Here is a 27,784-nt window from a genome sequence, read left to right as displayed (position 1 = left end):
GGTGATGGAATGGCAGCTGGATAGTATACCTTCCCACAGGTGAAGTATGTCCCCAGGGCTTCCCAGTAAGGTGGATGGTGATGGTGTGAGGTGCAGTCAATAACGAGGACACAAGGTTGCAGTCTCTTTACCTCTTTACTGAAGACTTCAGGATCCGGAATCCAGAGCACGTTTAACAGGGCTATCTGAGACCGGCCGGTCCGATGGGCACTTCCAGAGTTCCTTTTGCAGGTGGAAATCAGTGCCTACCACTAGCGCCTGTGTGTTGTAGTGCTACCCTGCTGAGCATTCGGAATAGTCCTCACAACTGCTGTTCTCGTTCGTTTGATCTTTCTAATTCTCTCCCCCTTGTTCCAGATTTTACTAGTTTCTCGTCCCCCAGTATGTTATGGCTAGGACGCACCCATATGACGGGAAGGCTCGGAGCTCTTCCGGGACCCTAGAGACGCCCCTCTCCTTGCGTTACCCCCTATGTCTTCGTAGGAAATTTAAGGTAGACAGCCAACCTATAATTAACTGTCCTGCGGAGTTCGAAGTAAGGCCTAGAGTCAGTTACTTCCGCGGTGTTCCGGCCACCGGCTATGTGCCTCAGTAGGATGTTGCCTCGGTCTCACGGCATGACTCCTACTGGCTCTCCTTTGTGCTTGATCTCGTTTCTCACTGTTCCACAATATCCTTCACTTTGTGTCTCTTTCTTAGGATACCGCCGCGGGGTGTGCAGGCACGGTTCCGTATCGTTCTGCTCTGTTCGCTAGGCACCTGCCAGGTTCCCAGGCCTGACAGGTACCCCCCTGTGCCTTCTCCCTGCAACACCCCCTGCCACGGGATGTTGCCTGAATCCAACCCAGTCAGCTTCTGACTAACTTCCTATCCAACCCCTAGTTTTACCAGTGTGAGGAGTGGCCCAATAAATAAAGCCTTTGGCTCCCCCTAGTGGCCGGAGTGTGAAGTGTAATGTGTGCTGGTGATACCTGGTCAGTAGAATTCCTTCAGTGCCATCAGACGTACCATCACTCCCCTTAGTGGCAGAGTGTCATACTGCAACGACCAGATCTCTGGGGCGCAGCATATGCACAACATAGTATAGAAAAAAAAAAAAAGAGGGGAAAAAACCATGGATAAGCCAGGTGACATGAAGCAGAATTACCACGGGTGCACAAATGGACAGCGAAATTTTTTTCCTATCTAAATGCAAAAAGGAAAATGTAATTCCCAAAGGACTCTGGATTACAAACCCAATTCTTCATACCTACAATACCCATTATGCACCGAACCTGTGTCACAGGACTTCTGAGAGATTAAGGAATCATCTTTGGCATGTCTGCTACAGCATAAAGAGTAAAGTCCAAGGGCAATTTGAAACCCTGAGGAAAACACAGAAGACACAGAGCAAAAATTACAACAATATTACAACAAACTACGGACCCATCTAATTCATAACAAGGAAAAGAAACTGCACAGATTGCGTCTCAATTCAGGACTCTATGCAAACAGATAAAAAACAAAGCCAAAACCTGACAACTTGGACAACCAGTCCATTCCAGGCACAAATAACTGTGTCATTAATCTCTCAGATTATAAACCCAACTAAGTGGAGCTGGCCGTGCTTTCCAGAGGACTCTCATTTTGTCCTACTAAGGCCCTGGATAAAACTGAACTCTGCAGTGATATGGAACATTTTTTCAGGACACTGCGCCTGAGGGAATATTTCAATGATACAGAAGATTCAGAACCCACCTGGACTGAAGGAAAAAGGATCCTAACAACAAAGAAGAGGTCAGACTGGACACCTCCACCTGGACGCAACCCTCATTTGGATAAATATATAGACCCCTTCAGACATTTGATAAAATCCAACATCATAGATACTAACAGGACACAAGCATCCAACATCAGTGCCCAGGAGAGAAAGGCCATACAGTCTCTGAAAACCAGCAAAGAAATCATCATCAAACCTGCTGACAAGGGAGGTGCAATAGTCATGATGAACACATCAGACTATATGAAGGAAGTAGACAACTTATGGACACACGCTACTACAAAAAATTGGAGTCGGATCCTACACAGGATTATTACAAGGAACTAAACAAGTTGGTATCTTGTCTGCCCGACGTATCCATAAGAGCCAATGACCTGATACCAGAAAGTCCAAGAACAGGGACATTCTACATGCTTTCCAAAATCCACAAATCTGGAAACCCAGGAAGACCAATTATTTCATGTGTGGGCACCCTTACTGAGCAGGTATATGGATGGGTAGGGTGTAAACTATCAGCAATAGGTCCTCTACCAGACGAAACCATCCTGGCCACCATGGATGTGGAATCTCTGTACTCCAATATCCCACACCAGGATGGATTAAATGCCTGCAAATTCTTCCTGGAAAATGCAGGGACTGATGCAAATTCTGTGGTGAAACTTATAATATTCATCCTCACCCACAATTACTTTGAGTTTAACAAGAAGATCTATCTACAGGAGACTGGCACAGCAATGGGAAGTAAAATGGCCCCACAGTATGCAAATCTTTTCATGGCCATGCTTGAAAGCGACCTTTTGTCCTCATGTCCCATCAGGCCTCTGGCATACTACCGCTACATTGATGACATTTTAATCATCTGGACGGAGTCTGAGCCACAGCTAAAGATGTTCCATGAACAGTTTAATTAATTTCATCCTACCATCAACTTGACACTCAACTACTCCTGCACTGAAATTAACTTTTTGGACACCATCATTAAGGTACAGAACAATAAAATAGAGACATCCCTGTATCAGAAGCCAATCGACCGTCCAACATACCTTAAATGGGACAGTTTCCATCCAAAACACATAAAAACCTCTATTGTCTACAGCCAAGCCATCAGATACAATCGTATATGTTCCAACCCAATGGATAGGGATCAACACCTTGGTCGCCTCAGAAAGACCTTTTTGAATCAGGGCTACCATCCAAGAACAATTGAAAATCAGATCACAAGAGCCACCAGAATATCAAGGAATCACCTGCTACTTTACAAAACTAAAGAAGAAAATAACCGGGTACCTCTAGTAGTCACCTACAATCCAAATCTGGAGGTGCTAATGGGAGCTGCATGGAAATTACAACCTTTACTGCAAAAAGATACCCGACTACAATCCATTTTTCCAGACCCCCCACTACTGTGTTTTAGGCAGCCCCCAAATCTAAGAAGCATCATTGTAAAGAGCTCCTTGTCCTCTCCAACAGCTGCAGGTACCTTTCCTTGCAACCAGAAAAAATGTAATACCTATCCATTTATAATGACCACGGACAAGATAAAGATTTCCAACTCACATCAGGACTACAAGATTCCAGGTACTTTCAGCTGCGTCACTTCTAATGTGGTGTACCTAATTATATGTACTAAATGTCCAACAGGGGGTCTGTATGTGGGGGAGACAGGGCAGAAACTGAGAACAAGGATGAACTCTCACCGCCATACAATAAGAGAAAAAAGAATGGATCTACCTGTGGCAATACATTTCTGTCTCCCAAATCATAACATTATGGACATGAAATTACTTGTCCTTAAAGGTAACTTCAAATCGCAGAAAGACAGGAGAGTCTGGGAATATAAACTGATGACGACCTTTGACACTCTAACTGCAGGAATGAATGTGCCACACGGATTTATGTCTTTTTACATCAACTAAGGAACTTGCCCATCATACCATGTGGGGTCATCACAACAGAGACCCTAATCACAGGACAATAAAACAATCCTTATCTAAGAATTGGCCCAATATTTATAGACGTAACTGTTTATCACCCGTGGTAATTCTGCTGTCACCTGGCTTATCCATGGTTTTTTCCTCTTTTTTTTTTCTATACTATGTTGTGCATAAATATGTGATTCTTCAGAATTTGTTTTAGTCTTTGCTTTGATGAAGAGACGTATGTAGTCTCGAAAGCTTGCAATTTGTTACCATCTTTTCAGTTAGCCATTAAAAGGTATCAACCACTGAGGACTCTCAATTCTAAATATTTTTCAATGTTTTAGCTGGCATTGTAAAGGGATGGAGAAAATATATTCCACAATCTTGCTAACTATTTGTATAAATGTAGAAGTGAGAGCCCTCACAAATGTTACAGTAAAAAATAAAGCCAAAACGCTCTGTGCAAACATATGCTAAAGGAGAGCTATAATTGTTATTTTTTTAATTTATATGTTAATTCTGCATTATATACATGTAATTATGAAGGAAATAATGTTTCTTAGCATTTTTCCCTTTCAAAATTTTGTTTGGTTTGGTTTGGTAGGTCTTTTTAATAATCCTTATTTACATAGGTCCAAATGAAGTATAATCCAACCTCAAAATCTATATGTATATATAAAATTCCCAAACAATAATATTGTAGGGATACAGAGGCATATACATAAGATAAAATAAAAATATTTTATTGTAATCTCTTAAAAAAGGGGGGGTTTCATATAAAATTTAAACATAGGGATAAGAATGAGATACCGCGCGGTACCACAAATTTGGCTTTCAAGCAGATAAAATGAAAAAGTGTGCCTAAATAGTGGTACCATAAAATATATAGAATAAAGTGCAATGTGCTACGCTGCAAATAATATTATAAAGGCAAGTGCTCATCCATTAAGAGAATACTGCAAAGCAATCGCATGAATCAAAGTGTACTAACATCAGTGTGTACCCAGCTTTATGTACCGCAGCTATCACCCCGACAGCGCTGTTTCGCCTGGCTTCTTTCAATGGGGGCATACACTTTATTTTCAGGCTACATTCAATATACACTGCTAAAGAAAATAAAGGGAACACTAAAATCCCACATCATTCTTAGGAATGAGCGCGTTAATGACTTTCGATGACGTCGCGGCTTGTGATTGGTCGCGTGAGCGGTCACATGACGCTACCGCGACCAATCACAAGCCGCGACGTCATCGAAAGGTCCTTCAAGCGCTCATTCTACCAAGGAAAGCATGGCGGTTGCAGCGGTGACAACCAGGGCGCGTCCGAAGGTAAGTATTTCAATATTTTTTATTTTTATTCTTTATTTTACACATAAATCTTACTCCCGATACTGATTCCCGATATCACAAAAATATCGGAACTCGGTATCGGAATTCCGATACCGCAAATATCGGCCGATACCCGATACTTGCAGTATCGGAATGCTCAACACTACTCATCACTAATATCAACCAAAAATTACCTATGAATGTACAGCACACTGATTCACTAAAAAACAACAATCTCAGAATCACTTGGTTAAGTAGAAACCTTCCAAAATGATTGCCACAAAAAAAGTGAAAAATCAGATTTGAAAAATGGCTGTGGGGATTAAAGAGAACCTGTCACCAGGTTTTTGCCATGTAAAGTAGGGCCAGCGCCTCTAAGCCCTATGTGACAGCATTCTAGAAAGCTTTATATAAGTCCCCAATGTGCTGGGCATAACACAAAAAATACTTTTTCTTATACTGACCTACGGGGCGGTTTTGATCCGTCTCCTCCTCTCTTCTTATGTTCTCTGTCTTTCTTCTTGCTTTGTGTAGATGACGCGTCCTACGTCATCCATACAGTGTCCACCATCATGCTCCTGCGCAGGCATACTTGTCTGTGACCTGTCGAGGGCAGAGCAAAGGTTTTGTAATGCGCAAGCGTGGGGAAAGGTCACAGAGCGTCGGCACATGCGCACTTAGGTACTTTGCCCTGCCCTCGGCAGGGTAGAAAGGAATGTACCTGCACAGAAGGAGGACAGCGATCGCAAGAAGAGAGGAGACACCAGGTCAAGACCAGCAACGCCCATCCGACCGGACCACCCCGAAGGTGAGTATAATAAAAAGTCTTTTTTTGTGTTATGGCTAGCTCAATGTGGACATATAGTACAGTCAAAAGTTTGGACACGCCTTCACATTTAAAGATTTTTCTGTATTTTCATGACTATGAAAATTGTACATTTCACACTGAAGGCATTAAAACTATGAATTAACACATGTGTAATTATATACTTAACAAAAAAGTGTGAAACAACTGAAATGATGTTTTATATTCTCGGTTCTTCAAAGTAGCCACTTTTTGCTTTGATTAATGTTTTGCACACTCTTGGGATTCTCTTGATGAGCTTCAAGAGGTAGTCACCGGGAATGGTCTTTCAGCAATCTTGAAGGAGTTCCCAGAGATGCTTAGCACTTGTTGGCCCTTTTGCCTTCACTCTGCGGTCCAGCTCACCCCCAACCATCTCGATTGGGTTCAGGTCTGGTGACTGTGGAGGCCAGGTCATCTGGCGTAGCACCCCATCACTCTCCTTCTTGGTTAATTAGACCTTACGCAGCCTGGAGGTGTGTTTGGGGTCATTGTCCTGTTGAAAAATAAATGATGGTCCAACTAAATGCTGGATGGAATAGCATGCCACTGCAAGATGCTGTGGTAGCCATGCTGGTTCAGTATGCCATAAAATTTTGAATAAATCCACAACAGTGTCACCAGTAATGCACCACCACACCATCACACCTCCTCCTCTATGCTTCACGGTGGGAACCAGGCATGTAGAGTTCATCCGTTCACCTTTTCTGTGTCGCACAAAGACACGGTGGTTGGAACCAAAGATATCAAATTTTGACTCATCAGACCAAAGCACAGATTTCCACTGGTCTAATGTCCATTCCTTGTGTTCTTTAGCCCAAACAAGTCTCTTCTGCTTGTTGCCTGTCCTTAGCAGTGGTTTCTTAGCAGCTATTTTACCATGAAGGCCTGCTGCACAAAGTCTCCTCTTAACAGTTGTTGTAGAGATGTGTCTGCTGCTAGAACTCTGTGTGGTATTGACCTGGTCTCTAATCTGAGCTGCTGTTAACCTGCGATTTCTGAGGCTGGTGACTCGGATAAACTTATCCTCAGAAGCAAAGGTGACTCTTGGGCTTCCTTTCCTGGGGCGGTCCTCATGTGAGCCAGTTTCTTTGTAGCGCTTGATTGTTTTTTGCCACTGCACTTGGGGACACTTTCAAAGTTTGCCCAATTTTTCAGACTGACTGACCTTCATTTCTTAAAGTAATGATGGCCACTCGTTTTTCTTTACTTAGCTGCTTTTTTCTTGCCATAATACAAATTCTAACAGTCTATTTAGTAGGACTATCAGCTGTGTATCCACCAGACTTCTGCTCAACACAACTGATTGTCCCAACCCCATTTATAGGGCAAGAAATCCCACTTATTAAACCTGATAGGGCACGCCTGTGAATTGAAAACCATTCCCGGTGACTACCTCTTGCTCATCAAGCGAATGCCAAGCGTGTGCAAAGCAGGTATCAAAGCAAAAGGTGGCTACTTTGAAGAACCTAGAATATAAGACATCATTTCAGTTGTTTCACACTTTTTTGTTAAGTATATAATTCCACATGTGTTAATTCATAGTTTTGATGCCTTCAGTGTGAATGTACAATTTTCATAGTCATGAAAATACTGAAAAATCCTTAAATGAGAAGGTGTATCCTACTGTATACAATGTGTCTGTATTGTATACAGTAGGGAAAAAATTATTTAGCCAGCTACCAATTGTGCAAGTTCTCCCAGATGAGAGAGGCCTGTAACTGACATCATAGGTAGACCACAACTATGAGAGTCAAAATGAGAAAACAAATCCAGAAAATCCAGCAAGGAAAAAGAAAAAAGAAAGTGCACTCACCGGTCCTTCAAAGTAATATGCCTTTAATCAGAACATGTGCAGGAAACTAACAGGAGAACGTGGAATGACGGACGACGGCCGTTTCGTGCTACTGCACTTCTACGGGTCCGAATGCTAACAGGAACCAGGAGAGCACCTATAAAGCATCCCCAAAACAGGAAACTCCCTGGATCCCATAGCAACCAATGAGAGTGAAAACACCCACTTACCATAACCAGTGGCAAACAAACACAAAAAAAAAAAATCATAAACAACAAAACTAAAGAGCACGAAAATACACAGAAAATTAAAGAAACAATATAAAACCATATTAATTATAAAAATACTGCCATGTCCATTTTGTCATTCAGACCCAGCGGGCCCATCGCATTCGTGTGTAAAATCCATCTACCTTCTGACCTGAGGAGTAACCTATTAAGGTTATCCCCCCCCCGGGGAGGAAGAAACACTCGTTCTATCCCAGCAAAGCGTAATACGCTCGTATCCCCAGCATGCGCCTGACGAACGTGACTGATCAACCTGGGGGCACCCTTGCCTATCCGGATGGAGCAAAAATGCTCCCTGATCCTGACAAACAGCGGTCGGATAGTCTTACCAACATACTGTAAAAGAAGCCGCATGGGCAGAAGATAACATACACCACGTGTGTGCACCTACAGGAGATAAAGTGCTGCACGGTGTGAGGAACATCGCCAATTTGTAAGTAAGTACCTGTCAGGTGGAAATTACAGAAATTGCAGCGCCCGCATTTATGGTTCCCTTTTGAGATCCCCATCTCTAACCAGTTGCTTTTTTTATTATCGTACAAGAAACAATTTCTAGCTAGCAAGTCTTTGAGATTTCTGCTGCGGCGACAAGCAAACAAAGGGCCAGAAAATCACCTTGTCTGATTTGGCAAGATTTATTTTTGCAAAATATAGTGGAAAATAAGTATTTGGTCATTAACAAAAGTTAATCTCAAAATTTTGTTATAAATCCTTTGTTGGCAATGACAGTGTTCAAACATTTTCTGTAAATTTTCACGAACTTGACACACACTGTTGGTGGTATGTTGGCTCATTCCTCCATGCCGATCTGCTCTAGAGCAGTGATGTTTTGGGCCTGTCGCTGGGCAACATGGACTTTTAACTCTCTCCAAACGTTTTCTATGGGGTTGAGAAATGGAGATTGGCTACGCCACTCCAGGACCTTCATATGCTTCTTATGAAGACACTCCTTTGTTGCCCTGGCAGTGTGCTTGGGATCATTTTTATGCTGAGAGACCCATCCACGTTTCATCTTTAATGCCCTTACTGATGGAAGGAGGTTTGCACTCAAAATCTCATGATACATGGCCCCATTCATTCTTTCATGTACACGGATCAGTCGTCTTAGTCCCTTTTCAGAGAAACAGCCCCAAAGCATGATGTTGCTAACCCTATGCTTCACAGTAGGTATGATGTTCTTTGGATGCAACTCAGCATTCTGTCTCCTCCAAACATGATGAGTTTTGTTTCCACCAAACAGTTCTACTTTGGTTTCATCAGACTATATGACATTCTCCCAATACTCTTCTGGATAATCCAAATGCTCTCTAGCAAACTTCAGATGGGCCCGGACACATACTGGCTTAAGCAGGGGGACACGTCTGACACTGCATGATCTGAGTCCCTGGCGGTGTAGTGTGTTAATGATGGTAGCCATTGTTATGGTGGTCCCAGCTCTATGCAGATCATTCACTAGTTTCCCCGTGTGGTTCTGGGATTTTTGCTCATCGTTCTTGTGATCATTTTGACCCCACGCGGTGAGACTTTACGTGCCCCAGATCGAGGGAGATTATCAGTGGTTTTGTATGTCTTCTATCTTTTTATTATTGTTCCCACAGTTGATTTCGTCACACCAAGCTGTTTCCCTATTGCAGATTCAGTCTTCCCAGCATGGTGCAGGGCTACAATTTTGTTTCTGGTGTCCTTCGACAGCTCTTTGGTCTTCACCAAAGTGGAGTTTGGATCAAGACTGTTTTTAGGTTGTGGATAGGTGTCTTTTATACTGATAACAAGTTCAAACATGTGCCATTACTACAGTTAATGAGTGGATGACAGAGGAGCCTGTTAAAGAAGAAGTCACAGGTCTATGAAAGCCAGAAATCTTGCATGTTTTTAGGCGACCAAATACTTATTTTCCATCATATTTTGCAAAAAAAATCTTGCCAAATCAGATACGGTGATGTTCTGGATTTTTTTAAATCATTTTGACTCTCATAGTTGTGGTCTACCTATGATGTCAATTACAGGCCTCTCTCATCTTTTATATCTGCATACTGTGTAAGAGGTGGTGGCTCTTCTTTACATGGGAAAGGTTCCCTTTAATCTGTTTGAAGGTGTTAGGCTACATTACCATGATGAGATTTTGGTGAGTTTTTGATTTTGCAGAATTTTTGCATCTATTATGTAAATTAGGTTACTTGCGTTTTTGTGTTCAGTTTTCTTACCTGTATTTTCATTGCATTTTTGACACTGTGTTTTTGTCTCTTTTTGGTATTTCTATAAATCCCATCCACTTTGCTGAAACTGTAGGATGCTACATATTTGATACAGCAAAATTAAGCAGCATCAAAAGCGCTCTAAAAACTCACCATGGGCACATAATTTTAGGAAGACTGTTAATTACTACAGCAAAGTGGTGGTGGAAGGGTCAAAGGTATAGGATTAACTACGGTCTAGAGCACACATGTCAAACTCTGGACCGCAGGATGATTATATTTGACCTAAGATGCCGACACCCCCCCGGCATTGCATCGGAAAGTTGAAAACAATGATGGACGCTCCCTCTGTATCTCATGTCTAGTGCAGCGGGCATGATGACAACTATCTTGAACCCACTGTGCTTAGCAGTAAATAGCTTCAGAGCTTCAGAGCGCTCATTGCCAAGACAGGAATAGCGGGGGACCAGGGAGTGGTGAGTATATTTTTTTATGTGGGGTCTATTATGCTGTATGGAGAGCTATGGGGGGCCCATTTTTTTGCATGGAGGGCTATGTGGGGCCATTATACTGTATGGTAGACTATGTGGGACCATTATACAGCATGGAGGACCATGCGGCATATATGACATATGCTTTTTACTGCTCTTGCATAACATATTATATTATTCCAATATGCCACATTTGTGATTATGCATTTTATCCAAAGATCTACTAATTAAAATGCACGTGGAATAACCCCTTTAAGTTTGTTTCCATATGAAAATGTTCGTTGTTATTTTTGATGATAAGGAAAAATATCCTCAATTGTGGATATTTTTTAAAGTAAATACCTTAAGGTTGGCTCTCAATTTTGTCCAAGCTTTTAATTGTGGCCCTCTGTGTGTTTGAGTTGGACATCCCTGCTCTAGAGCCACTATACTACCAGCTGGTAATACATTAAACGAGACAATTCTCTTTTCAGGTCATGCCAAAAGCCTAGTTTTACTGCAATAATCTTTAGATAATGTTTCAGACCTCCTGTTAAAAATTCTGGATGCTTCTGGGTGAAAAATGAAAACTAAAATAGTAGATAGGGAATCCTTGCTGAATAACTTGGCAGTAAAATGCAGGACTATACCTTTTTAAATGCAAATAAACCTTCTCTTGTATCAAAACCAATATTTTAACATAGACATGCTCAACATACCGTAATCAGCCTTGCATAACTTTTTGCCATTGCAGATCCTCTCTTTTGGTCACATTGGTCTCCATGGAGTACTTGCTCCTATACAGGATGTGGAGCAAAAGGTATCCAGATCAGACAACGTACCTGCATCAATGAGCAGCCTGCAATGTTACTGAGCCTAGAAAAATGTAAAGGGAAAGCCACTGAGCGAAGAGTCTGCATAACTGCACCATGCAAACTAGGTAATCCACCAAAGCAAATACAGTTACAGGAGGAGTCTCATAAAGACAGTATTTGTCCATAATCCATGTACAAATAAAAAAAAGGGGTCTTTGACTCAGGGCACCCTTCTATGAATACGAGTAAGCCTCTTTGTGGTAGCCACTGCCGAGGTAAAGTATGCAAACCTGGGCTTTACTTGTACTAGGGGTAGCTGCGATGAGACAACCCCTTTAAAGCTATGTTCACACATAGCGTCGGGTCCCTGCGGGTTCTCCCGCAGCGGATTTGATAAATCTGCAGGGCAAACCCGCTGCGGTTATCCCTGCAGATTTACCACGTTTTGTCATGCGGGTTCCGCTGCGGGATTTTACTCCTGCTATTGATGCTGCATATGCAGCATCAATAGTAATGTTAAAAATAATAAAAATAATGATATACTCACCCTCTGATGTCCTGATCTCCTCGGCGCTGCAGGCGCCAAAGGTGCCAAAGATGCTATGCGAGAAGGACCTTTGTGACGTCACGGTCATGTGACCGCGACGTCACTGCAGGCCCTGCTCGCATAGCAACCCTGAGACTGGACGGCCGCTTGCAGCGCTGAGAGGTGAGTATAGCATTATTTATTATTTTAATCCTTTTTTTTCTACCCACAAATATGGTTCCCGGGGCCTGGAGGAGAGCCTCCTCTCCTCCACCCCGGGTACCACCCGCACATTATCCGCTTACTTCCCGCATGGTGGGCACAGCCCCATGCGGGAAGTAAGCGGATCAATGCATTCCTATGGGTGCAGAATCGCTGCGATTCTGCACAATGAAGTGACATGCTGTGGGTTGTAAACCGCTGCATTCCCGCGCGGTTTTTCCCGCAGAATGTGCACAGCGGTTTGCGGTTTCCATATGGAAACTGCTGCGGACCCGCAGCTGCAAAATCGCCGCGGTTCCGCGGTAAAAACCGCAAAGTGTGAACATGGCCTAACTGTGTAAAGTGTAATGGTTGTGTCTGATCGTGCAGGAATATGGTGTGATCATATCACAGCTCCTGAGCAAAGGGAATGGGGAAGATGGTAGGGGGAGTATACAGGCATTACAGCAGGGGCTCACAGCTGATTCTTTCTTTGAGGTAAAACATTTTTTAAAGACAGGCAGGGAAATGTTTTACCTCACAGAAAGAATCAGCTGTGAGCCCCTGCTGTAATGTCTGTATACTCCCCCTTCCACCTTCCCCATTCCCCTTGCTCAGGAGCTGTGGTATGATCAGACCATGTCCCTGCATGGTCACACCCGGGCATTACACAATACACAACAGGGACACATTTCTAAGATTATCTCAGCACAGGAACATTTATTTTTATATACATCCAATTGTGGAACTTATTATTCCAAGATGTATTGATTAAAATGAACTTTTGTTCATGGGAAAACCCCTTAAAGGGTTCTGTTTGTTCTGCTTAGAACAGATAAATGGAACAGACAAAATGGTATTAGTATTCTATACATATCTGATTCAAAGGCACAGAGGCTTCATTGGTATAAATGGGGTCCATCTTATTTCCGTTGATTGTTTGTTTATTTTTTAGAAAGAAAGAAAAAGTTCTGCATGAAGGACCTTTTTACTTTTCTAAAAAAATTCAGAAACCAGACATAGAATAGATCAATGAGGCCCCTCTGCTTCCACTTGAAATGTGAATGCACTGGATCATTGACTACTGCAACCTCCTGCTCTGTGGCCTCTCATCAAACACTCTCGCACCCCTCCAATCTATTCTAAGCTCTGCTGCCTGACTAATCCACCTATCCCCCCGCTATTCCCCAGCTTCTCCCCTCTGTCAATCCCTTCACTGGCTCCCCATTGCCCAGAGACTCCAGTACAAAACCCTAACCATGACATACAAAGCCATCCACAACCTGTCTCCTCCATACATCTGTGACCTCGTCTCCCGGTACTTTCCTGCACGCAACCTCCGATCCTCACAAGATCTCCTTCTCTACTCCCCTCTTATCTCCTCTTCCCACAATCGCATACAAGATTTCTCTCGCGTATCACCCCTACTCTGGAACCCTCTACCCCAACACATCAGACTCTCGCCTACCATCGAAACCTTCAAAAAGAACCTGAAGACCCACCTCTTCCGACAAGCCTACAACCTGCAGTAACCACCGATCGACCAAACCACTGCATGACCAGCTCTACCCTCACCTACTGTATTCTCACCCATCCCTTGTAGATTGTGAACCCTCGCGGATAGGGTCCTCTCTCCTCCTGTACCAGCTGTGACTTGTATTGTTCAAGATTATTGTACTTGTTTTATTATGTATACCCCTCCTCACATGTAAAGCGCCATGGAATAAATGTCACTATAATAGTAAATAATAATAATAATCCTAACTTTGTTCATTTAACTATTCTAAGCGGAACACACAAATAGTATAGTTAAATGGATATGTGAACAGGGCCTAACAAATATCAGCAGAGATGCCATAAACCTAAACAAATAATACTAAAAGAGAAAAAAAAATCCAGGATAGGATAGAAATTCTATATCTCTGTCAGGGTAAATGAGTTGCACGCACAGTTCAATCTGATTAGCAATCGTTTCTTTGTTCATTATGTTTTACAGGAAAATGGTCTTCTTGGAGCACCTGGACACCTTGTGCAAAAACTTGTGGTGGGGGAAAGAGGGTGCGACGTCGAATGTGTCCCAGCAACGCAATTCCTTGTTCTGGTCCTTCATTCCAAATTGAACAGTGTGGGACATCTCCATGCACAAGTAATCCAATCAAACAAAAATATGCATGCTTACAATCAGAGGCGGACACTAATAGCTTGGGGCCCCTGTGCAAGAAATGGGCCTGGGCCTCCTCCCTGCCCAGTACGCTGCTTATGATGAGGGCAATCTGGCAATGGGACCCCTGGAGCCTCAGGCTCCGAGAAACAAGGCAGATCGCCCTTGTTGTTACTGCCCTGCTTGTAATAATGAGGGTGATCTGCCTTGTTTCTTGGACGTACATAGCAATCACAGGGTCCCATAGCAAAAGTTCTATTTGGGCCTCCCCACAACTCTAAAAATATATATTTATTTATATTTTTTCACTGTATGTGTAATAAATAATAAATGCAATAAATACATTTAAAAAAATATATATATATATATATACAGTGGGGCAAAAAAGTATTTAGTCAGTCAGCAATAGTGCAAGTTCCATCACTTAAAAAGATGAGAGGCGCCTGTAATTTACATCATAGGTAGACCTCAACTATGGGAGACAAACTGAGAAAAAAAAATCCAGAAAATCACATTGTCTGTTTTTTTAACATTTTATTTGCATATTATGGTGGAAAATAAGTAATAAGTCAGAAACAAACAATCAAGATTTCTGGCTCTCACAGACCTGTAACTTCTTCTTTAAGAGTCTCCTCTTTCCTCCACTCATTACCTGTAGTAATGGCACCTGTTTAAACTTGTTATCAGTATAAAAAGACACCTGTGCACACCCTCAAACAGTCTGACTCCAAACTCCACTATGGTGAAGACCAAAGAGCTGTCAAAGGACACCAGAAACAAAATTGTAGCCCTGCACCAGGCTGGGAAGACTGAATCTGCAATAGCCAACCAGCTTGGAGTGAAGAAATCAACAGTGGGAGCAATTAGAAAATGGAAGACATACAAGACCACTGATAATCTCCCTCGATCTAGGGCTCCACGCAAAATCCCACCCCGTGGGGTCAGAATGATCACAAGAACGGTGAGCAAAAATCCCAGAACCACGCAGTGGGACCTAGTGAATGAACTGCAGAGAGCTGGGACCAATGTAACAAGGCCTACCATAAGTAACACACTACGCCACCATGGACTCAGATCCTGCAGTGCCAGACGTGTCCCACTGCTTAAGCCAGTACATGTCCGGGCCCGTCTGAAGTTTGCTAGAGCGCATTTGGATGATCCAGAGGAGTTTTGGGAGAATGTCCTATGGTCTGATGAAACCAAACTGGAACTGTTTGGTAGAAACACAACTTGTCGTGTTTGGAGGAAAAAGAATACTGAGTTGCATCCATCAAACACCATACCTACTGTAAAGCATGGTGGTGGAAACATCATGCTTTGGGCTGTTTCTCTGCAAAGGGGCCAGGACGACTGATCCGGGTACATGAAAGAATGAATGGGGCCATGTATCGTGAGATTTTGAGTGCAAACCTCCTTCCATCAGCAAGGGCATTGAAGATGAAACGTGGCTGGGTCTTTCAACATGACAATGATCCAAAGCACACCGCCAGGGCAACGAAGGAGTGGCTTCGTAAGAAGCATTTCAAGGTCCTGGAGTGGCCTAGCCAGTCTCCAGATCTCAACCCTATAGAAAACCTTTGGAGGGAGTTGAAAGTCCGTGTTGCCAAGCGAAAAGCCAAAAACATCACTGCTCTAGAGGAGATCTGCATGGAGGAATGGGCCAACATACCAACAACAGTGTGTGGCAACTTTGTGAAGACTTACAGAAAACGTTTGACCTCTGTCATTGCCAACAAAGGATATATTACAAAGTATTGAGATGAAATTTTGTTTCTGACCAAATACTTATTTTCCACCATAATATGCAAATAAAATGTTAAAAAAACAGACAATGGGATTTTCTGTTTTTTTTTTTCTCAGTTTGTCTCCCATAGTTGAGGTCTACCTATGATGTAAATTACAGACGCCTCTCATCTTTTTAAGTGGTGGAACTTGCACTATTGCTGACTGACTAAATACTTTTTTGCCCCACTGTATATATATATATATATATATATACAGTATATATATATATATATATATATATATATATATATATATATATATATATATCTCCGTTACCATTCAGTTCTACTGGTTCCAGCGCAGTCATACTTGCAGTCAGGTTACAACTAATGTCAGCTGTCAGTGAATAGAACAATGCAAGACGTGGCTGACACGCTAGTTGGCACATGACAGCAAGTGTGCAAAGCACATCCTCATGGTGGATAACTGCATGGAACTGCTGGAACTGGCAGAGCCCGACCATGTATATATTACATTACATTATATATCTGGTATCTACTTTATTAATGATCAATGGAAATGCTGGAAATAGCCTAGCGAAGCGCTCAGCAGTGTCAGCACCTCTATAGATAATTAGTAAAGCAGAGGCCGAGCATGCACAACTCTGCTCCATCCAGGATGAGACTCCAGAGTCCTGTTCTCAGAATCTCTGTGTACATACACACAGATACACATACATATACTGGCCATACATATACCGTACATACACAGCCATAGACATACCATTCATACATACACTGTACATACACACAGATACACATATACCTTACATACATATAACGTGCACACCTCTCCATACATACACACAGATACACATACATATACCATACATACACACATATACCGCACATACATACATACACATACCGTACATAAATGCACTGTACATATACACAGCTATACATACACCGTACATACATATAACATACACACATCTACCATGCATACACACAGATACACATACATATATCGTACATACACACACATATGCCGTACATACACACATACACATTTCGTACATACATGCACTGTACATACACACAGATACACATATACCATACATAGACAAACACACAGTTATATACACATACAGTATACAAATACCGGATACATAAATATATATGTACAGTATATATATATATATATGTATATATATATACAGTGTATAATTATATATATATATATATATATATATATACATATACCATACATACATGTATATCATATATACTTACAAATGTACCATATATACACAAATATACACACATATCCTGTACATACATACACATGTAATGTACATGCGTACACAGACATACAAATATACCATACATACACACATATACTGTACATACATACACATACACACACACACACAGATAGAAACATACACATAAATACACACACATACTGTACATACATACATACACAAGTGTTATGAAAGGTAATTCAGTACCACAATGGACATAGAGGTCAGCGCACATACAGTGACCTGGCAATAACCCAAAAAACAAGAACGAGCTCTGAGACGTGGGAAATCTGCTGACCGCAATCCCTAATCCTCTCCAACCACACTAAAGGCAGCCGTGGATTGCGCCTAACGCTCCCTATGCAACTCGGCACGGCCTGAGAAGCTAGCTAGCCTGAAGATAGAAAATAAGCCTACCTTGCCTCAGAGAAATACCCCAAAGGAAAAGGCAGCCCCCACACATAATGACTGTGAGTTAAGATGAAAAGACAAACGTAGAGATTAAATAGATTTAGCAAAGTGAGGCCCAACTTTCTGAACAGAGCGAGGATAGGAAAGGTAACTTTGCGGTCAACACAAAACCCTACAAAAACCACGCAAAGGGGGCAAAAAGACCCTCCGTACAGAACTAACGGCACGGACGTACACCATCTGTGTCCCAGAGCTTCCAGCAAGCAGAAAAAAACAAATTGACAAGCTGGACAGAAAAAAACAGCAAACAAATAGCAAAGAGGAACTTAGCTATGCAGAGCAGCAGGCCATAGGAACGATCCAGGAGGAAACAGGTCCAATACTAGAACATAGACTGGAGGCCAGGATCAAAGCACTAGGTGGAGTTAAATAGAGCAGCACCTAACGACTTCACCACATCACCTGAGGAAGGAAACTCAGAAGCCGCAGTACCACTTTCCTCCACCAACGGAAGCTCACAGAGAGAACCAGCCGAAGTACCACTTGTGACCACAGGAGGGAGCTCTGCCACAGAATTCACAACAGTACCCCCCCCTTGGGGAGGGGTCACCGAGCCCTCACCAGAGCTCCCAGGACGACCAGGATGAGCCATATGAAAGGCACGAACAAGATCGGGAGCATGGACATCAGAGGCAAAGACCCAGGAATTATCTTCCTGAGCATAACCCTTCCACTTAACCAGATACTGGAGTTTCCGCCTTGAAACACGAGAATCCAAAATCTTCTCCACAATATACTCCAACTCCCCCTCCACCAAAACCGGGGCAGGAGGATCAACAGATGGAACCATAGGTGCCACGTATCTCTGCAACAATGACCTATGGAATACGTTATGTATGGAAAAAGAATCTGGAAGGGTCAGATGAAAAGACACAGGATTAAGAACCTCAGAAATCCTATATGGACCAATAAAACAAGGTTTAAACTTAGGAGAGGAAACCTTCATAGGAATATGACGATAAGATAACCAAACCAAGTCCCCAACCCGAAGTCGGGGACCCACACAGCGTCTGCGATTAGCGAATCGTTGAGCCTTCTCCTGGGACAAAGTCAAATTGTCCACTACATGAGTCCAAATCTGCTGCAACCTGTCCACCACAGTATCCACACCAGGACAGTCCGAAGACTCAACCTGCCCTGAAGAGAAACGAGGATGGAACCCAGAGTTGCAGAAAAACGGTGAAACCAAGGTAGCCGAGCTGGCCCGATTATTAAGGGCGAACTCAGCCAAAGGCAAAAAGGACACCCAGTCATCCTGATCAGCAGAAACAAAGCATCTCAGATATGTTTCCAAGGTCTGATTGGTTCGTTCGGTCTGGCCATTAGTCTGAGGATGGAAAGCCGAGGAAAAAGACAAGTCAATGCCCATCCTACCACAAAAGGCTCGCCAAAACCTCGAAACAAACTGGGAACCTCTGTCAGAAACGATATTTTCTGGAATGCCATGTAAACGAACCACATGCTGGAAAAACAATGGCACCAAATCAGAGGAGGAAGGCAATTTAGACAAGGGTACCAAATGGACCATCTTAGAGAAGCGATCACAGACCACCCAAATGACTGACATCTTTTGAGAGACGGGAAGATCTGAAATAAAATCCATAGAGATATGTGTCCAAGGCCTCTTCGGGACTGGCAAGGGCAAAAGCAACCCACTGGCACGAGAACAGCAGGGCTTAGCCCGAGCACAAATCCCACAGGACTGCACAAAAGAACGCACATCCCGCGACAGAGATGGCCACCAAAAGGATCTAGCCACTAACTCTCTGGTACCAAAGATTCCAGGATGACCAGCCAACACCGAACAATGAACCTCAGAGATAACTTTATTCGTCCACCTATCAGGGACAAACAGTTTCTCCGCTGGGCAACGATCAGGTTTATTAGCCTGAAATTTTTGCAGCACCCGCCGCAAATCAGGGGAGATGGCAGACACAATTACTCCCTCTTTGAGGATACCCGCCGGCTCAGATACACCCGGAGAGTCGGGCACAAAACTCCTAGACAGAGCATCCGCCTTCACATTTTTAGAGCCCGGAAGGTATGAAATCACAAAGTCAAAACGGGCAAAAAACAATGACCAACGAGCTTGCCTAGGATTCAACTGCTTGGCGGACTCGAGATAAGTCAAGTTCTTATGATCAGTCAAGACCACCACGCGATGCTTAGCTCCTTCAAGCCAATGACGCCACTCCTCGAATGCCCACTTCATGGCCAGCAACTCTCGATTGCCCACATCATAATTTCGCTCAGCAGGAGAAAACTTCCTGGAAAAGAAGGCGCATGGTTTCATCACCGAGCAATCAGAACTTCTCTGCGACAAAACAGCCCCTGCTCCAATCTCAGAAGCATCAACCTCGACCTGGAATGGAAGCGAAACATCTGGTTGACACAACACAGGGGCAGAAGAAAAACGACGCTTCAACTCTTGAAAAGCTTCCACCGCAGCAGAAGACCAATTGACCAAATCAGCACCTTTCTTGGTCAAATCGTCAGTGGTTTAGCAATACTAGAAAAATTGCAGATGAAGCGACGATAAAAATTAGCAAAGCCCAGGAACTTTTGCAGACTTTTCAGAGATGTCGGCTGAGTCCAATTATGGATGGCTTGGACCTTAACAGGGTCCATCTCGATAGTAGAAGGGGAAAAGATGAACCCCAAAAATGAAACCTTCTGAACACCAAAGAGACACTTTGATCCCTTCACAAACAAAGAATTAGCACGCAGGACCTGAAACACCGTTCTGACCTGCTTCACATGAGACTCCCAATCATCCGAGAAGATCAAAATGTCATCTAAGTACACAATCAGGAATTTATTCAGGTACTCTCGGAAGATGTCATGCATAAAGGACTGAAACACTGATGGAGCATTGGCAAGTCCGAATGGCATTACTAGATACTCAAAATGGCCCTCGGGCGTATTAAATGCAGTTTTCCACTCATTGCCTCGCTTAATACGCACAAGATTATGCGCACCACGAAGTTCTATCTTGGTGAACCAACTAGCCCCCTTAATCCGAACAAACAAATCAGATAACAATGGCAAGGGGTACTGAAATTTATCCGTGATCTTATTTAGAAGGCGGTAATCTATACAAGGTCTCAGTGAACCATCCTTCTTGGCTACAAAAAAGAACCCTGCTCCTAATGGCGACGATGACGGGCGAATATGCCCCTTCTCCAAAGACTCCTTCACATAACTCCGCATAGCGGCGTGCTCAGGCACAGATAAATTAAACAGTCGACCTTTTGGGAATTTACTACCAGGAATCAAATCGATAGCACAATCACAATCCCTATGCGGAGGTAGGGTATCGGACTTGGGCTCATCAAATAAATCCCGGTAATCAGACAAGAACTCAGGAACCTCAGAAGGGGTGGATGACGAAATAGTCAGAAATGGGACATCACCATGTACCCCCTGACAACCCCAGCTGGACACAGACATGGATTTCCAATCTAATACTGGATTATGGACTTGTAGCCATGGCAACCCCAACACGACCACATCATGCAGATTATGCAACACCAGAAAGCGAATAACCTCCTGATGTGCAGGAGCCATGCACATGGTCAGCTGGGTCCAGTACTGAGGCTTATTCTTGGCCAAAGGCGTAGCATCAATTCCTCTCAATGGAATAGGACACTGCAAGGGCTCCAAGAAAAACCCACAACGCCTAGCATACTCCAAATCCATCAAATTCAGAGCAGCGCCTGAGTCCACAAATGCCATGACAGAATACGATGACAAAGAGCAGATCAAGGTAACAGACAGAAGAAATTTTGACTGTACCGTACCAATGGTGGCAGACCTAGCGAACCGCTTAGTGCGCTTAGGACAATCAGAGATAGCATGAGTGGAATCACCACAGTAGAAACACAGCCCATTCAGACGTCTGTGTTCTTGCCGTTCAACTCTGGTCAAAGTCCTATCGCACTGCATAGGCTCAGGTTTAAGCTCAGGTAATACCGCCAAATGGTGCACAGATTTACGCTCGTGCAAGCGTCGACCGATCTGAATGGCCAAAGACATAGACTCATTCAGACCAGCAGGCATAGGAAATCCCACCATGACATCCTTAAGGGCTTCAGAGAGACCTTTTCTGAAAATAGCTGCGAGTGCACCTTCATTCCACTGAGTGAGTATGGACCACTTTCTAAATTTCTGACAATATACCTCTATTTCATCCTGACCCTGACACAGAGCCAGCAAATTCTTCTTTGCCTGATCCACAGAATTAGGCTCATCGTACAGCAATCCGAGCGCCAGGAAAAATGCATCGATATTACTTAATGCAGGATCTCCTGACGCAAGAGAAAATGCCCAGTCCTGAGGGTCGCCACGCAAAAAAGAAATAACGATCCTAACTTGTTGAACTGGGTCACCAGAGGAGCGAGGTTTCAAAGCCAGAAATAGTTTACAATTATTTTTGAAACTCAGAAATTTAGTTCTATCTCCAAAAAACAAATCAGGAATAGGAATTCTCGATTCTAACATAGAATTCTGAACCACAAAGTCTTGAATACTTTGTACTCTTGCCGTGAGCTGATCCACACATGAAGACAGACCTTTAATGTCCATCGCTACACCTGTGTCCTGAACCACCCAAATGTCTAGGGGAAAAAAAAGGCAAAACACAGTGCAAAGAAAAAAAAATGGTCTCAGAACTTCTTTTTTCCCTCTATTGGGAATCATTAGTACTTTTGGCCTCCAGTACTGTTATGAAAGGTAATTCAGTACCACAATGGACATAGAGGTCAGCGCACATACAGTGACCTGGCAATAACCCAAAAAACAAGAACGAGCTCTGAGACGTGGGAACTCTGTTGACCGCAATCCCTAATCCTCTCCAACCACACTAAAGGCAGCCGTGGATTGCGCCTAACGCTCCCTATGCAACTCGGCACGGCCTGAGAAACTAGCTAGCCTGAAGATAGAAAATAAGCCTACCTTGCCTCAGAGAAATACCCCAAAGGAAAAGGCAGCCCCCACACATAATGACTGTGAGTTAAGATGAAAAGACAAACGTAGAGATGAAATAGATTTAGCAAAGTGAGGCCCAACTTTCTGAACAGAGCGAGGATAGGAAAGGTAACTTTGCGGTCAACACAAAACCCTACAAAAACCACGCAAAGGGGGCAAAAAGACCCTCCGTACCGAACTAACGGCACGGAGGTACACCCTCTGCGTCCCAGAGCTTCCAGCAAGCAGAAAAAAACAAATTGACAAGCTGGACAGAAAAAAACAGCAAACAAATAGCAAAGAGGAACTTAGCTATGCAGAGCAGCAGGCCACAGGAACGATCCAGGAGGAAACAGGTCCAATACTAGAACATAGACTGGAGGCCAGGATCAAAGCACTAGGTGGAGTTAAATAGAGCAGCACCTAACGACTTCACCACATCACCTGAGGAAGGAAACTCAGAAGCCGCAGTACCACTTTCCTCCACCAACGGAAGCTCACAGAGAGAACCAGCCGAAGTACCACTTGTGACCACAGGAGGGAGCTCTGCCACAGAATTCACAACACACAAGCACTCATATACTACTCATATACTAATCTTTGATATCAGGTATGCAGCTGAGCACTGGAGGAGGTCGGCCACATAGTGCAGAGATCAGCTGGAGAGGACTGCAGAACCCACTGTGGGCAATATGGACACAGCAACCTGGACTGATATCAGGCCCCTGCTGTGGCCCTGCTGTCCCCAGCAGTGAGCTATCCTCCCCAGACCTCTTCTCTGAGATGCTGCTGTGAATAGAACAGTGGAGGCAGCAGAAGACTCACTGGAAGTCCTGCTCTTCCTCCACTGTTGTCCCCTGTGTGCTGTGCTGCCCAGATCCCCTGACTACAGGTGAGTACTCACTATTGGGATGTGTCATGCAGGTTGACAGAGATGGCAGCCAGTGAGCACTCTTGTCAGTATGGTGGGGAAAGTGTTCATTGGCCAGCATCTCTCCCTGCATGATACGCCCCCTTTTTGAACTCCTGCACTCTGCGCGCCACTCTCTTCCCGAGAGTGAGAGGCGCCCCATGTGGCATGACACCGGGCCCCTCTCACTACCGCCCGTAATCTTGACTCAGTGGCCCCATAGCGGCTACATACTCTGCCGCTATGGGCAGTACGCTCCTGCCTGCAGGGTCTCCCCTCCACCTCCAGGCCCCTGTGCAGTTGCACCAGCTGCACCAGTGGTATGTCCGCCCCTGCTTGCAATTATGCACAGGCATCAGTTAATGTCTGCTGCCAATCTATTTGACTGCAAATTGGCAGATATTTTACACATTGCCAGGTTTCCCCTCAATTGCCAGACTGAGCGGGTGTTCAATTGACTGCTCCAATGCAATTTATATAATGGCGGTCATGTACCAATTGCAGCAGATTCTTATCCGCTTCTCTTGATGCCTGTCATGGTTCCACCCCTCAGGGTGTCTGTGATGCAGTGACTGACAGCTCGACCGTCCAATCTGGTATAGGGGTGTGCTGAAGCTGTCAGTACTGTGATTGACAGCTAGGCCATCCAATCTGGTACAGGGGCGTGCTGAGCTGTCAGTGGGTTGATTTACAGCTCGACTATCCAATCTGAGACTGTGAGGCTTTGGCTGTCTCATGTGTTCATTATTCCATTTAATGGCCATGCCTCTTAACTGAGCTGAGTGTCCCAGAACACTGCCAGACGTACATTCATCTTGTGAGGTTTGTGCTGTGCTCTTTGTGCATTGAGTTCTATATGTTTGATCTGTTGAACACCAAGAAAAAGAGTACAAAAAATCCACCATACAATAAAATAGATACATTTTATGAAATAGTTATCAAAAATCAATAAAATATGTGATCAACAATAACAGAGAAAATCAAGGAGACATGCTGGTACAGCAGAGAGAGAATGGACGACCTATAGACAAGGGTAAGCAGTGTGACATAAATCACCAAATACAGATACTGACAGTAGTATACATACAGTGCCTTGCGAAAGTATTCGGACCAATGGAACTTTTCAACCTTTTCCCACATATCATGCTTTAACCCCTTTCTGACATCAGACGCACTATCCCGTCGAGGTGGGGTGGGCCCCTATGACCACCGATGGAATAGTACGTCATATGCGATCGGCAAGACTCACGGAGGGAGCGCCGCCAATCGCGGCCGGGTGTCAGCTGCTTATCGCAGCTGACATCCGGCACTATGTGCCAGGAGCGGTCACGGACCGCCCCCGGCACATTAACCCCCGGCACACCGTGATCAAAGATGATCGCGATGTGCTGGCGGTACAGGGAAGCTTCCCACAGGGAGGGGGCTCCCTGCGGGCTTCCCTGAGCCCCCCGCAGCAACGCGATGTGATCGCGTTGCTGCGAGGGTCTTACCTCCCTCCCTGCCTGCTCCAGCCCAGGAGCCAAGATGGCCGCGGATCCGGGTCCTGCAGGGAGGGAGGTGGCTTCACAGAGCCTGCTCAGAGCAGGCACTGTGAAGCCTGCAGCGCTGCAAGTCAGTGATCTGACAGAGTGCTGTGCAAACTGCCAGATCACCGATCTGTGATGTCCCCCCCTGGGACAAAATAAAAAAGTAAAAAAAATTTTTTCCAAATGTGTAAAAAAAAAAAAAAAAAAAAAAATATTCCTAAATAATGAAAAAAAAAACGTATTATTCCCATAAATACATTTCTTCATCTAAATAAAAAAAAACAAAACAATAAAAGTACACATATTTAGTATCACCGCGTCAAAAACGACCCGACCGATAAATCTGGCCCACTAGTTAACCCCTTCAGTAAACACCGTAAGAAAAAAAAAAAAAAAAACGAGGCAAAAAACAACGCTTTATTATCATACCACCGAACTAAAAGTGGAATAACACGCGATCAAAAAGACAGATATAAATAATCATGGTACCACTGAAAGCGTCACCTTGTCCCGCAAAAAACGAGCCACCATACAGCATCATCAGCAAAAAAATAAAAAAGTTATAGTCCTGAGAATAAAGCGATGCAAAAATAATTATTTTTCTGTAAAATAGTTTTTATCGTATAAAAGCGCCAAAACATAAAAAAATTATATAAATGAGGTGTCGCTGTAATCGTACTGGCCAGAAGAATAAAACTGCTTTATCAATTTTACCAAACGCAGAACGGTATAAACGCCTCCTCCAAAAGAAATTCATGAATAGTTGGTTTTTGTTAATTCTTCCTCACAAAAATCGGAATAAAAAGCGATCAAAAAATGTCACGTGCCTGAAAAATGTTACCAATAAAAACATAAACTCGTCCCACAAAAAACAAGACCTGACATGACTCTGTGGACCAAAATATGGAAAAATTATAGCTCTCAAAATGTGGTAACGCAAAAAATATTTTTTGCAATAGAAAGCGTCTTTCAGTGTGTGACGGCTGCCAATCATAAAAATCCGCTAAAAAACTCGCTATAAAAGTAAATCAAACCCCCCTTCATCACCCCCTTAGTTAGGGAAAAATTAAAAAAATGTATTTATTTCCATTTTCCCATTAGGGTTAGGGTTAGGATTAGGGCTAGGGTTAGGGCTAGGGTTAGGGCTAGGGCTAGGGCTAGGGTTAGGGCTAGGGTTAGGGCTAGGGTTAGGGCTAGGGTTAGGACTAGGGTTAGGGCTAGGGTTAGGGTTAGGGTTAGGGTTAGGGCTAGGGTTAGGGCTAGGGTTAGGGTTAGGGCTAGGGCTAGGGTTAGGGTTAGGGCTAGGGTTAGGGTTAGGGCTAGGGCTAGGGTTAGGGCTAGGGTTAGGGTTAGGGTTGGGGCTACAGTTAGGGTTGGGGCTAAAGTTAGGGTTAGGGTTTAGATTACATTTACAGTTGGGAATAGGGTTGGGATTAGGGTTAGGGGTGTGTCAGGGTTAGAGGTGTGGTTAGGGTTACCGTTGGAATTAGGGTTAGGGGTGTGTTTGGATTAGGGTTTCAGTTATAATTGGGGGGTTTCCACTGTTTAGGCACATCAGGGGCTCTCCAAACACGACATGGCGTCCGATCTCAATTCCAGCCAATTCTGCGTTGAAAAAGTAAAACAGTGCTCCTTCCCTTCCGAGCTGTGCCCAAACAGGGGTTTACCCCAACATATGGGGTATCAGTGTACTCAGGACAAATAGGACAACAACTTTTGGGGTCCAATTTTTCCTGTTACCCTTGGTAAAATACAAAACTGGGGGCGAAAAGATAATTTTTGTGGGGAAAAAAAAGATTTTTTATTTTCACGGCTCTGCGTTATGAACTGTAGTGAAACACTTGGGGGTACAAGGTTCTCACAACACATCTAGATGATTTCCCTGGGGGTTCTAGTTTCCAATATGGGGTCACTTGTGGGGGGTTTCTACTGTTTAGGTACATTAGTTGCTCTGCAAACGCAATGTGACACCTGCAGACCATTCCATCTAAGTCTGCATTCCAAATGGCACTCCTTCCCTTCCGAGCCCTCCCATGCGCCCAAACGGTGGTTCCCCCCACATATGGGGTATTAGCGTACTCAGGACAAATTAGACAACAAATTTTGGGGTCCAATTTCTCCTGTTCCCCTCGGGAACATACAAAACTGGGGGCTAAAAAAATAATTTTTGTGGGAAAAAATTTTTGTTTTATTTTTACGGCTCTGCATTATAAACTTCTGTGAAGCCCTTGGTGGGTCAAAGCGCTCAAAACACATCTAGATATGTTCCTTAGGGGGTCTACTTTCCAAAATGGTGTAACTTGTGGGGGGTTTCAATGTTTAGGCACATCAGTGGCTCTCTAAACGCAACATGGCGTCCCATCTCAATTCCTGTCAATTTTGCATTGAAAAGTCAAACGGCGCTCCTTCCATTCCGAGCTCTCCCATGCGCCCAAACAGTGGTTTACCCCCACATATGGGGTATCAGCGTACTCAGGACAAATTGTACAACAACTTTTGGGATCCAATTTCTTCTCTTACCCTTGGGAAAATAAAACATTGGGGGCGAAAAGATAATTTTTGTGAAAAAATATGATTTTTT

The 27,784-nt window shown here is 43.7% G+C and overlaps 1 protein-coding gene across 1 annotated transcript in view; it reads left to right on the top strand.

The window, feature by feature from the left end:
- CILP2 (cartilage intermediate layer protein 2) overlaps positions 1 to 27,784 on the top strand; it is a 273,448-nt gene that overhangs the window by 172,300 nt on the left and 73,364 nt on the right. Inside the window, exons 3-4 of the mRNA XM_069767690.1 lie at positions 11,352 to 11,537; positions 14,136 to 14,285. Of these exons, the coding sequence (XP_069623791.1) occupies positions 11,352 to 11,537; positions 14,136 to 14,285 (336 nt within the window). The remainder of the gene's footprint in view (positions 1 to 11,351; positions 11,538 to 14,135; positions 14,286 to 27,784) is intronic.

Source organism: Ranitomeya imitator, chromosome 1 (assembly GCF_032444005.1).
Source record: "Ranitomeya imitator isolate aRanImi1 chromosome 1, aRanImi1.pri, whole genome shotgun sequence".
Classification (NCBI taxonomy): Eukaryota; Metazoa; Chordata; class Amphibia; order Anura; family Dendrobatidae; genus Ranitomeya; species Ranitomeya imitator.
Note: the sequence above shows the minus strand (reverse complement) of the source record. Positions and strands in the feature narration are given on the sequence as shown.